The sequence below is a fragment of the Pieris rapae genome, chromosome Z (genome assembly GCF_905147795.1).
Source record: "Pieris rapae chromosome Z, ilPieRapa1.1, whole genome shotgun sequence".
NCBI classification, from domain to species: Eukaryota; Metazoa; Arthropoda; class Insecta; order Lepidoptera; family Pieridae; genus Pieris; species Pieris rapae.
In genome coordinates, this window is record NC_059534.1 from 10,917,177 (window position 1) to 10,931,178 (window position 14,002).

At 32.8% G+C, this 14,002-nt stretch overlaps 1 protein-coding gene across 6 annotated transcripts in view; it reads right to left on the reverse strand.

Annotated features, from left to right (window-relative positions):
- LOC110997566 (tetratricopeptide repeat protein 39A) overlaps positions 1-14,002 on the reverse strand; it is a 60,322-nt gene that overhangs the window by 10,347 nt on the left and 35,973 nt on the right. For all 6 annotated transcript variants that reach the window (XM_022265795.2, XM_045634095.1, XM_045634092.1 and 3 more), the window contains 6 exons: positions 8,176-8,283; positions 6,426-6,454; positions 6,052-6,147; positions 5,647-5,830; positions 5,005-5,162; positions 3,426-3,594 (listed from right to left, as the gene is read on the reverse strand). In XM_022265795.2, coding sequence (XP_022121487.1) covers positions 3,426-3,594; positions 5,005-5,162; positions 5,647-5,830; positions 6,052-6,147; positions 6,426-6,454; positions 8,176-8,274 — 735 coding nt within the window. In that variant the 5' untranslated portion in view covers positions 8,275-8,283. The remainder of the gene's footprint in view (positions 1-3,425; positions 3,595-5,004; positions 5,163-5,646; positions 5,831-6,051; positions 6,148-6,425; positions 6,455-8,175; positions 8,284-14,002) is intronic.

Below are 14,002 nucleotides of genomic sequence, written 5' to 3' on the forward strand. Positions count from 1 at the left end.
AAAACTCCGATATTTCCGTCAAGAAATGGAATTTATTTTAAAATTGTTTGTACTTCCAGTAGGTACCAAACAAACGCGTATTGATCATTTTTAAAAGTAAGTATATTAAAAATTGCATAAACGAGTATGTATACCAAACGGGTGCTATATACCAAAGTTACATTCCCCATTTACCATTAGATGCACCTGCAAATAAAGGCATTTAAGAGATCCGTTTTGAGCTGCCTGCTTTTGTTACGTATCTACGTAACATAAGCTATCATAAGTATGAAACTATTCTACAATAAACAATACAACTTGTCTTTCCTATATGTAATTTCTTAATTAATAAAAGAGATAGCTTTCCTTACACATAGGTTAATTACACGCTCAAAGACGTAGAAAAGAGCAGGTCATATTTCTAGAACGCGGGATAAAGTACAACAAAATTGACTTACAATAACTAGAATGAGATGTATGGGACAACGACAGAAAATGTGGACAGATGATATTTGAACTAGCGGGAAAAAACTGTATGAAGTCAAGACCAAGAGAAATTGAAAAATATGGAGGCTTTAACCCTAAAATGTTAAATAAACGGTTATTGTATGGATTAATTTAATAAAGATTTAATAACAATAATAAATGAAAGTGACTAAGAAACAACTACCGATTTCAATCTGAGAAACAAGTAGTAAATACTAGTAATCTCTTCGTATATTTTGATGAGTATCGATTGAGAATTTTGGCTTGATCTTGTGTCTACGTGTATTGTAAAGAAACAGAGATCAAACGGAAGTCATTTGTCTTTCTTTTGAAGTCACTTTTAACATTCCAACATCATACTTCAATGAGCAATGATAGACATTATGACATTTCTCTCTTTCATTTTCATGGCAACGGGAATAATCTCCGAGTGATTGCGACTTAAAAAATTCATTCATAAGATTGCGACCAGTGTCGCTAAAACCTTTTAACCAGATTTCTATTATTATTCTCGTATATTTTTTTGTCTAATAGGCAAGTATACAAGCAACTATAAGTTTTCTCACTATGTTTTTATCACTGTACGAACGTTAATTCCGCACATAGAAAGTCTATTGATGCCAGAGTGCTCTCACGGATGAGAGGGTCCACGAATACACCAGATCAATGGTCTTAAAAATTAAAAAACAAGAAGTTTGTGGCTGGATTACATTTTGTCCCACAAGAGTGATACACTAACATTATAGTGTAAACAAATCGCCAACACAGGTACAATACGTTATTACTGTTTTGCCTAATGTGGTGTTAGTGGTTTAGACCTTTGGGGTTTGTAAGCGTATCTCTGTAGTGGTATCTCAAAGCTGTGCCTTGGCAGCCAATTATAGTATCTGTTGTACACAATGTCTGTACGTGTAACTATTCACTGGAAATTTCTATAGAAATCCAAGTAACTTATTGATATGCCCAGTGAAGTGTATGTATCCCGGCGATAGACTAACCGATTTCAAGATAAGAATTGTTTTTATTGTAAATAGCTAATACATTTGATTATATACCTGCATCAAATTGTTACCGTAAAATCTCTATTAGAGAAATTACAACCGCCATAATATGTACCTTTAGATAAGAGAGTATTGTAACGGAACCTATTGAACGATGTGGGTATCCTAAACTCTGGCAAGCAGGACATTAATCAAGAGATATGCAGTCAAAGATAAACGTCAATTACTGATTAACACATTCATATAAAGTGTATGTCACGGAAGTTGTGTTACACTAGTTAATTATATATTACTAGCGGATCCGACAGACGTTGTCCTGTCTACACGTCTTTAATTTCAAAATTTCAATTTTTTATAAGCCATTTTGATGAAAATTATTATTCAAATGTTATGACAATATCTAACGATCCAGCACATGGTCACACACGATATAACACAATGATAACAAAACTTTTTTTTAATTTGATCGCAGCGCTAACTGTCGGGACAGACTAAAATTAATATTCGAATATTATTTAAAATTTGACACTGCGATGGTAGCGCCGTCTGTCGGATCCAATGTAAAACATTCCAAAATCAACAACAACTAATAAATTGAAAATTAATTAAAAAAACATTGTCCAGCGGACAAAATTGTGAATCTAAACCATTCCCAGATCCCCTTGAACACACACAAAAAATTTCGTCTAAATCGGTCCAGTCGTTTAGGAGGAGTTCAGTCACATACACACGCACACAAGAAATATATATATTTAGATATAACAAGCAGCGAGCTTCGTGCCATAGAATGTGTTAAATGTACATAGAATGTACCAATTATGATCGCAATTAACTCGCTCTATGAAGGAAAACAGCGAGGAAATCATATTTTAGATTCAAAACCGTAGATCAACTTAACAGAATATGAATGAAACATTAAAATACGAGCCACGCAATCAGTGCACATATTGAATGTGTAAGTCTAGCTTGTTTAATAATAACCCATTCAATGCACATTCTTAACTTATCAAGAACTCAATTATTTCACGGGATATTTTCTCTAAGCCATAACTTTCTCGTAATATCAAAGCGCAATGTAAATTTCTTACAGTTATATCAACTCATTTTCAGAATTCGCAATCGTTTTATAAAATTTACACTTTTATCAACAATGGTTGTTTTGTTTGAATGTTGTTTAATTTTTATACATCGGACGCTTTAATATAATATGAAATAATAGTCTATACACTACACGGTCAGCTGCTGCGAACTATGTGCGCCGCCACATAGGCATTGGCTGCTATGCCTTTCACGCCTTTCACTATCTTATCCCTACTCCGCGGCCGACCGTCACGCGACATGCGCCACACAGACCAATCAGTTTGAGACGATGTAATAAAAGTTTCACTTTAATAGTTCAAACACATCTATTTATGTTCCTGTTTGCCTGTCTATTCACCAAAAGTCATCAGTGTTGTAATAATAATGCGTAAGATTGGTTGTGTTAAAAAATACTAGGTTTTTCTTGTTGATTGCGACTGAAAAGATACGGGACTGCATTGACAAAACCAACTCTCCTTCGACGTTATTATTTATTTCGACTATGTATTTGCGTGTTGTTCTCATGAGAATGTAAGTGCGTGCTCCTATTTCACCATGCCTACCGCTGATAAAGAACAAATATTTGCTTTTAAATTTCTTAAGATGTCATGTCATATGTCATGGTCTAGATTAGAGATTATGGTCTAATATCTCCGTTTTTAAATTTGGCGATTAAAAAGACTGGCGGAGAGTTTATTGCCATTTTTATCTTCCGTTCTACGCCCTTGATTGAAAACTGACAGTAGGTAAATGGAAAATTAGAAGCATTTCATATACATTTCTGTTTTTGACGGTCATTAGCTCTCTCTGGGTTGCAAGAACGTTTGCAGCTATAAACAAAATTAATATATCAGAAGTGCTTTTGTCTTAGTACCATACCTTGTCTCCTGAGAAGCCAACGAACTCGAGTATGGCGATGAGTTTGGGCGGCAACATCGAAATCATGACGTTAAATGTTGCAACGCCCATTCTAACTCCGCTCTCGAAGTGTTCACGTGACTTCCCATCTTCCCACATTCTTTTCTTGTTCAATATTTTCAAGCAGTGCCTGCAATTTTTGTACATATTAATATATTCCTGGCATAAAATAGGTTACTATAGGCAGTTAAGTTACGATAACTAAACAATTGATTAACGTATAACGTGGGCTACAGATATGATTTAACCGTGTTTCTATGGCAACTAAAAAAATATTATATATAAGGAAAAAACACCTTAGCCAGTCTAATATTCTTATATACATGGTCATAAGAATTTTAGACAGGCATATGTTTTTTGGATCACCAGGTATTTGATAATGAAAGACAGTAAATTAAAAAAAACAAATACATTGTTGTAAACGTCGATTCTTTTTTCGAATTAGGGCCAGGTCCTACGTGGGGTCACTGTTCAAAGGTATATAAAATTTACTTGAAATAAATGATATTACGGTAACATTTGGTCAACATTTGACAATAAGTCCGACATAAAGAAACAAATTAACATTTTTTCTACCACCTAATCGTATTGGAAGTCTATTATATATATACCATAGTAACGAATTTAAAATAAAAAAAAAGTATACAAAAAACGCAGATTCACGTTCCATACGTTCAGTTGAGTACTAAAAAATTTACATACACCTTCAAAACACTGATGACATAAAACCCTGAAACACGATAAAGTTATTCTGGCCGCTGAGGAATATACCTATAAGTTTTTGTGCTTAACCACTAGGCCTTAGGACCGATCAGTGATAAGATGAGATGATATAAATCAGTTTTTGCCGCGCACCACCACTATGTGGAACTAGCTGGCCACTTATTTCCGAACCAATTCAACTTAAGGTCCTAAAAGAAAAATCGTGCCAATTCATAAAAGGCCGGCAACATACATACGAACCTTCTGGCAATGTAAGTGTCCATGGACACTATCTTACTTAGCATTAATCAGGCGAGCCTCCTGTCCGTTTGCCTTCTTTTCCATAAAAAACTATTTATGTAGTAAAATCATTTTTCAAAGTGTCGATTATAGTACCGTACAACGGTAAACTGTAGGGTATTATATTTTTTTAACGTTCATAAGTGTACATTATGTTACCTACATGAATAAATGTTCAAATGTTCAAATAAATATTTGAATTTGAATTATTTTGCTGTTTTATTAATTCAAGGGGTACAGTCATATTAATGTCACTTCAGGTTTTTTAAAGAACAGGGGTAAACGGGCAGGCGGCTCACCTGATGTTAAGTGATACCGCCGCCCATGGAGACTCTCAATGCCAGAGGACTCGCGAGTGCGTTGCCGGCCTTTTAAGAATTGGTTAGCTCTTTTCTTGAAGGTTTATTAAAGATTTAAGTTTGTAGATAGTAACAGTGCCACCAGAGCTGTGCTTTCCTCGCTCAACGAATAAGTATGCAATACAGCGAGGAATGAACGAACGAACTTTGTCGCTGGCTTCTATAAGATGAGTACTTACTTATAACAATCATGTGAATTCTTGATGCGTAACGTTGCACGTACTATGCCTGCGAGATCCTCCCCATCTACTACAAGGAGACAGGCCTGTACCAGCAGCGCTTCTGCTCGAATTAATTCAGCATGCGCCTGAGCTTCCGAGTATATTTCATAATTGTGCTGAGGAACCACAAATATGCTTCATAATCCAGGTTAATAAGCTGCTTTATAAGTGATCTTCATGAATGAGGGATCGAGAAAGTAGAAAGACAATATAACGGCGGGTTCCCTTTGTAAGTGGTCAACTCCATCGACAAGGTCTTCGCGATCTTGCGACAAGATATTATGATAATCAGAATCTACATTCTTATTCACAAAGAACGCGGGGGGCAGTCAGATGTTACTTTAAAATTTTAATCTTTAACAAGACCGAATCGAAATAATGTTTCCTTTTGAAATATGTAAGTTTGAAGCGGTATTGACATGCCACAGCTAGAAACTAATTCTTTTATTCATAAACTTGCAAGTTTATAGCAAATGTGGTGCTGTTTCATAGCATTATTTCGTGCTTTTAAAATTTAAAATTTTCTCCCATCAATTTATACAAATAATATAAATATATATAAGTAGTAATTAATTTATATTCTAAGGAAAAGTTTAGTACCTTTTTAAGAAAAGCTCCAAAGCTTTCAGCTACGGAGAAACACCTTCGTTGTCCATCACATATTTCAAATGTTTCCTCGATGGCGTTTGAAGCTAACTGAACTTGGTAAGGGTCCATTGTGAGCATCGCCGGAATGAATTTAAATATCGCCGCCCCGTGACTGTGATATAGCGATACTTTTTTCCTATAAACAAGGTTTCTATCATCTATTTCTCAACTATTTTAAAATTTTTGATAATTTATATTTAGTTTATTTTCAATATTAATAAAAGCTAATAACATTTACAAATTAAATTCACAAACCTTATCAAAGAAAGATAATAGATTTTGGAATATCTTAAAGGTCTATCTAATTATTGTGCAATAGCTTTTCAAGGCCCTTCATATCACTTCACAGAAACTCACCAGGGTTCCATGATCTTCATAGCGGCTTCCACGTCATTAGAGAAGAATTTGTCTAAGGCTCTTTCGCAATCTGCTAGCGCCCGCTTTAGTGTCATACTGAAAATATATTTCTTTATAGATCTATTATGAACATGTATGGAAAAAACGTAAAATACAAATTGACTAAAAAGATGTACTCAAAAATATACCCCAAGACTAGTTCAACTTTATTTTTTTTTAACAGCAAATTAAATGCCTGAATCTATTTGTCTTCAAATCGGTTCAGTTTTGTCTTCTGTATTTAATATAGTTTTAATATTAACTAATGACTAGCTATATGAGTCTGTAAACGATAGATTTAGACAAATTCTTATATAATATAAAAAATCTCTTACGATGGTTCCTCTGCGTCTTCGAACTCCTCCTGTAATAAAGAAATATATAGAAACTATTCTTGGTTTGAGTCACGAACTCGTAAATATTGTGTCATGGAAATGCACCAAGGCTGATCATAACATGTATTTTAATTTCATAATACAGTCAAAAGCTGACGATGGAAGGGACTACTCATATTCGATAATTAAAACCGATATTCGTAACAGGCGATGACGTTGTTATTAAGAACTTAATACAATAAAATCCATTTAAAGAAAATCACTTTTAAATTTATCAGACGTTTCGCGTGCTAAATAATTATAAGATTACAATAATACATAACTTCAATCCGTTAAAAAGTGTTTTTCTTTAAATGTGTAAAAGTTATGTTAACAAAAGACAATACTACAATAGAATCCAGCCGGGACGTTTGATTTGGTCAATACAACTGATATGTTCTAAACGATGTCGCCGTAGACTGTTTTAACTGTATATATAAAAAACAAATGAAAGCCTGTTTCAATTTAGTTAATTTAAGTAATTGTATTATGTTCATATAGTTTATTATGTATAGTAATAAATATTTGTAATAAGCCATCCGAAACTATGCCCGGAACTAAACAATAGACTTTCCGGGTGCCTGGAAAACGGTTTACATATTTGAAGTGTTTTGAAATTAGTTAGATGCGATGTGTATGCTTTCAAAGGATATTATATAACGGAAGTTAATGTTTAAAATTTATATTTTAATTATTCTTAATTATTAAAAGTAAAAGTTAAAATATTCCGCGTTTGCTAATATTATTAAATGTGATAATTGCCCTAATAAAAATAAAAATATTTATTAAATGTACGGTAGCAACTAAGTTTTTCTATTTTTTTTTCATTTGTTGTATCCTTTTGTAAGGATTTAGTTTAAAGTATGTAAATTGTCGTGGGTTAGTGTGTGAACTGACATAATTTTACTAGTTATAAAGTGTCTTTCAAAAACTTAAAAATATATTTTATTTCATAAAGGACATGAATATGCTTGAAAGGGTTCAATTAAAAGCCACGAAAATGATCACACCACTGAGGAACAAACTTTATAATGAGCGTCTGAAAGCACTTGATCTTATTGATTTAGGAAGTAGGCGATTCAGAGGAAATCTCAACTGTCACCTCATAGTATCGTCATACATCTCACTGGCCACTATAATGTTCCAGGAATTGAGAAGCTCGTTTTAAAAGTAAAAATACACATTTAAGGGATAGTTCTTTAAAACTCTAGACCACAAAACATTTCCTATAAAATTAAAAAAAAAATAACCATGAGTAATTGCACCCTGTTTGGGCTCTTAAAAACAGGTTGGAGAGTTTCTCCAAATGCCCTAATGCGAGCGCATAAGTTTATTCAGCTGTTAGAGTGCATAATAATAACATACATACATTACATTACAAACTAATTATAGCCATAGTTATTAAAAAACACTTAAAACATTTTATTAAAATATAGACTCTAGAAAGATCAATCATATAGAAGCTTATATGTGTTATTTAACTTATATTAGCTAAGTGCAGTTGTTTGATGGAAAAATCCATGCTCTACAGCCGGAGGCTGGCGTCGGACGGGCTAACAGAATTTTGCTAACTGCGTTTAAAAATCCTACTTTTTTCAACAACACGTACTTTCACCCATACTTGAACTACTAAGAATGAATAGTATTGCATCAAGCGTTCAAGGACTTGCGTTGATTCTTGTCCTTTCTTTTCTCAAAAATATTAACTTACGATTTCGTCATCGAGGTCAGTTTCCTGAACGACGATTGGGGCTTTACGCTGAATCTCAGGCGCAGCTGGCGTCGCCATCGGCGGCTCGTGGAGCGCCATCGCCTCTCCCTAGAAGAGAAAAACTTAATTATTAAAGTGGCTTAAGCTTAGCCGAGTTTATGAAATTTGAATTAACTAACTTTTATAAATTATTCAAAATTCAAACAAATTGTATTTTACAAATGTATTTGACATATCTTAATATATATAAATCTCCTGTCACGATGTTTGTCCGCGCTCGACTCCTAAACTACCGAACCGATATCAATCAAATTTGCACACCGTGTGAAGTTTAATCTAACTTAAAAGATAGGATAGCTTACATCTCAATTTACAACCGGAATATTTTTTTATTGCAAATTTTTTTTTATTATTTGTTTTGTTTATTATTAACAGATGGCGCTGTATTAAAAGTACCAACGTTTCACAATACGTAAGCTATCTACCCTTCATAGTTGCCTTGAATAGTTTACTACTATGTAATATAACAAAAACCTTAGCCGCAGCAACGCTTGGCCGAGTCTACTAGTATTTATATATATTTCCATGTGGTATAACGTTACATTGGCTTGAGATGATGCTTAGTGTAAATAATTCTTTAGAATTAAAGTTAATTAAACTGAAAACGATTGCTATTGGCCTATGTATTTTATTATTACAAGGAAATAATATCTAGTACTCTGTAATATCAGTTCCCAGAAATTTTAGTCACGCTATCTACATCATAAATGCGAGCATTTTACTTGACCACTTGTGTGTAATTTTAAAGCTATAGTATCCTAATGCATTTCAAATGAAGTCGAGAGAAATTTATTTAGATAACAATTTTAATTTAATTTATTATGCATATACAGTATGTCTGAACATTGGCTACTGTTTATCTTTTGAACTTTTTGAACATAAGGGGTGTCCAGACAATAATAATTTATTTATAAAAATACATACAACCCTTAACAACAACAATTTTAACCCTTCTGTAATAAACCCATATTTATTAATTGTTAATTAAAAGCTTATGACATAAATTCTAGAATTCATAAAGAGAAAAAAATCACAGAACAACCTAATGGGTTCCGGAGGTTCTCTGGGGTGGCATAGCAAAAGGTTCAGTTTGTATGTACAAAAAAGGTAGGCTAGGAAGAAACTTAGTTCACGGGGGCAGCTAGTTGTTTTAATAAAAAAGATTATAGCGTTGCGGCCTTAATATATGTTTTCGAAAACATTCTACACTTAACACTCAGAAGCACCCAACCTTTTTCATTAGATCTTAAATTGTGAAAGAAGAAAGTGAAATATATATATATATATATATAAAAAGAGAAACGAGGAGTTTATTGCCAGTTCTTCTCTTCCGTTCTACGCCCTTGATTTGAGAACTGGCAGTAAATGTAATATTAGAAGCATTTAATGTTTAATTGTTTTTTTTGGCGTTCATAAGTGTACATCAAGTTATTACCTATATAAAATAAATGATTTTGAATTGAGTTTTAAAATAATAAGGACATAGCATACATTGGTGACAGAAAATGTTTGCATGGTAACTAGCTTTTGAGTACTGCAGTGAGCTCCATAGAATTTACGCATTTAGCACATATTCTTCAAATATAGTGAATCTCGTATCATTGGTGTCAAAGACTGAATGAACTCTGGAAAATACTCTGGTTTACCAAGATATGGTTTAAACGGTTACCAAACTACAAGGTTCCTATTGATACGGAATATAAAACGTATATTGACGGCGCGTTTGGCGAAGATTACTACCAATGGCCATCAAACGCTTTCGTCTTTTGGTTAACTTTACAAACCGCAGAGTAAACAACCAGGAAACAAACATTTCCATCTTCATCAGAGCCAAAAACTGGCTGTTATTCAGTCCGTGTATATTTAACGTAAACTAATGATCGTCACACACAGGCAGATCGCAATTCGCACCTCACGAATTCACACACACACATTCACAGTATGTTATACTATTATATAATAAAACTTTTAAAAAATTGAAAGTATACCGCGTCCCATGACACATGAAAAGCCTTTTATTGTATTTAAACTTTTTCATTTTGGACACGAAAATATCTTCACTCATTTACACAATATTATTAAATAATCCTATTATAACAAGATTCCGAAACAAGTAACACTCGTAACAGCGTTATCACTGTCGGAATCTATTTAACATTCCAATTAAAATACCACATTTTGGACATAAAATCAATATTACAATGGTATAACAGATGTAACTTTGGATTGTTAGTTCTATTAGTTTCAGTATTCTCTAAATTCAATTTTCTAAATTTGCAAACTCGACTCCGATTTCTGAAGGTAACAAACAATTCACTGGACATGGCTTTTGCAGGTTACACACAAGCACTCGTGCAGATTGAGAGACAAAACTTTGTAAATCAATTTTATTTATGAAGAATATTTTGTATTATTTTAATATATATAAATCTCCTGCTTGCCCGCGATGGACTCCTAAACTACCTAACCGATATTAATCAAATTTGCACACTGCGTACAGTTTGATCTAACATAAAAGATAGGATAGCTTACTTCTCAATTTATACCCGCAATTTTATTTTATTGCAAATTATTTGTTTATTATTTGATATAATTCTAACAGATAGCGCTATGTTAAAAGTACCAATGTTACACAGAAGCTATGTACCTTTCACATAAGTTCTCCTACCGTTTCTTTGAATAGTTTACTACTATGTAATATAACAAAAACCTTAGCCACAGCAACGCTTGGCCGTGTCTGCGAGTTATTATATATATTTACAGCCGAATAATACAATAGAAAGATAGAAAAATTATTTAGCACAATACTAGCTAGTATACCAATCCCAACGAGTCAGTGTACAGTATTAAAAAAAGGTTTTATTTTCAAATAGTAATATAATTTGCCAGTAGTTGAAGACAGTAGAATTTAAAAAATATTTTTTTGGATATTACATGTAAATAAATAATGACACCTCTTTGCTACATTATATTGAAATATGTTACTCCATAAGTCGAGATAGAGTGCTTTAATTAGCAACACTAAGTTTTCGCCCTCGAAGCGAAGTTTCCATCTCCTGAATGTTGCTTTTAATCAGTATTGAACATTTAATAATTGGCGTATTTATTCGACATTTATTTATTAATCGGTTTATAGAATTAAGCTTCATGAAGGCCAATCGCATTAATATATTTTTCTTTTCAAGAGCCTAATTATAATATCGATTAGAGGATAATACATTATTCACGATAACAATGTCGATGTTTCGTTATTTGGAAGTACCTCTACAAACAACGAGTTTAAAAGAACAACACATATCGAAATCCCGAAGCTAAGTTTTATTATTAGAACAATTATTTATTAAAACTATGAACTAAGTATCATTTATTTATCAGTATCATTACTAAATAAAAAATATATAATAAAGTAAAGTAAGCAATAAATGTAAAATTAGAATCATTGAATGTATATTTCTTTTTTTTTTGACGTTCACAAGTGTACATTATGTTAGCTATATGAATAAATTATTTCTGACTTTGACTTTGAAATGTTGTATTTACAGGTTGAATAGAATGCATTTTTCAGTTTTGTGATCGACATCGATTTAAACACTCGCCATACGACGTTAGCATCAGTTGTATATACAATGCAACAACGGGATATAAATGCTTTTAAAGGTTTAAAGATTTATTGAAAGAATTGCGTTTACCGAAATTTATTTCTACTTAAAGACTGTTAATAATACATGAAACAAGTAGTTTCCTTTTCTTAAAAACGCACTTATAATGTAATATCCACTCAGGAAATAATAAAACATACGCCCTGGATACAATCTGAGCAGAAATAAATTGTAGCGCTACCGAGAAAACCTAATCAATATTTCCGAGACTGACTCAGTTGGTCAAACTCTCAGCTCATATCATGCATTTAACGTATCGTCCATGAATACAATGTTAAAATGTGTCTGTTCACTGATCATTTAAATAAATCCAAGGATGCTAGCCTTGTGCGTTCTGCACATATGATCAAAATTTGCAAAGCCCTTAAAAATTTGAAGGCTGCAAGAGTTAAGTCTCACTCGAGTGTTAACTGTAATTTAATTCAATATTCTCTGACTCTAGTCAAAACTCTAGACACTTCTATCAAGTTGTGTGTCTTACATAATATTGAATCAATTATAATACTATTACGTGTTTATCTTGACATTCTATTGTTCGTTGGAAATAATCTTATATATCGACTTATACGTATCTGCTAGTGATTATGTTGTGTATCTCAAGTCATAAGGAGAACTGTTTTCAATTTACATGATAGTACTCATCGTCAATTAAAAATTAAAAATTTATATGACCGGTAACCTAAGCTATAGTATATATAATATCCTATAATTACAACTAAGTATATTTCACTCGAACAATGGTTAAGATTTTTAGAAATAGTAAAGATATAATAATTATCACTTTGAAAACTTTTATTTAAATGTAAAGAGGTTAAATAATAATATTAATAGAAAATACATATTAATAATATGCTACCTGTGATTGCAATTAATATTTTACAGTTGTTGTTCATGTTTATTTGAGATTCATACCGCCCTATACTGGTTAAGCCCCTATGCAATGACCACTAAGCTGGTCCATTTGCTCTCGGAGTTAATAACTATTATAGTTCATAAAAGAAAATATCTAGACTTAGATTTGTGGTTAGAACAATATTTTGTCATATTAACAATGGACTCATTTAAACAATTATATTTCAGTCGAAATCGACTTTGCAAATATAAGCATAACATTTAAACCTTAAACTAAACGTCTCTTTAGATTTAAATACGATTTCTACAAATAGATGTGATTCCAGAGGATGGGTACGGATGTTACAGTCGAGATAAGCCGAGAATTTAAAAGGTTTAAATTTCACATACGTTTTTGTATGTATTATATTTCACCTATGGTACAAAGATGCATTGCCTGTATGATTAGGAGTCATTCACTAATAAAATTATATAGGCAGCGCTTTAAAACACAATTATTTTACGACTTATGCAATAAAAACATCGGCAACGCATTCGCGAGCCCTCTGGCATTGAGAGTGTCCATGGGCACATGGCGGTATCACTTAACATCAGGTGAGCCACCTGCCCGTTTGCCCTCTGTTCTATAAAAAAAATCTATTACTGATATCGAAGATTTAAGTGGCAATATGTCAGACATCTTACCCTGGTTGTAGAGGCTGGGGGACGCGACTATAATCAATCTTCAACGACACTCATGTTTTATTTATCAGAATAGCAATTTCAATTGATATGCACCTTAATATACACAAAGACACGATTATTAATGTCAACTCTCGATTTGACTCTCGATGTGACGACTCTTCAGATTTGAGTCGGCGGTCACAGATCAAAAAGACTGAATAAAAGTTCGACTGCAATATTGATGGCCCTTTGTTAAGCTTAAAAAATAATACCCAGATTCAAAGACGAGAAAAGTATTTTTCTTTATATGCAGAACATCAATAATTGACGGCGTGTGTCAGAAATATGTGCTGACAAAGTTGAAGAGCCATTGGATTTACAGAAAATGTTGAATAGAGTACTTCTACAAATAAATTTTACTATAAAAATCGGACTCTGGTGTATGTGAACCAAGGAAGCGACTAAAGTGATTACATAAAGGGGCTTTGTCGGGAAAAAATTTCATTGTGTCAGTTAAACAGAAGACACGATCCTGCTTAAACCGAGTTCCGTCTTTTCAAAACAGAACGACAAAGCATCGCACTCTATTAATT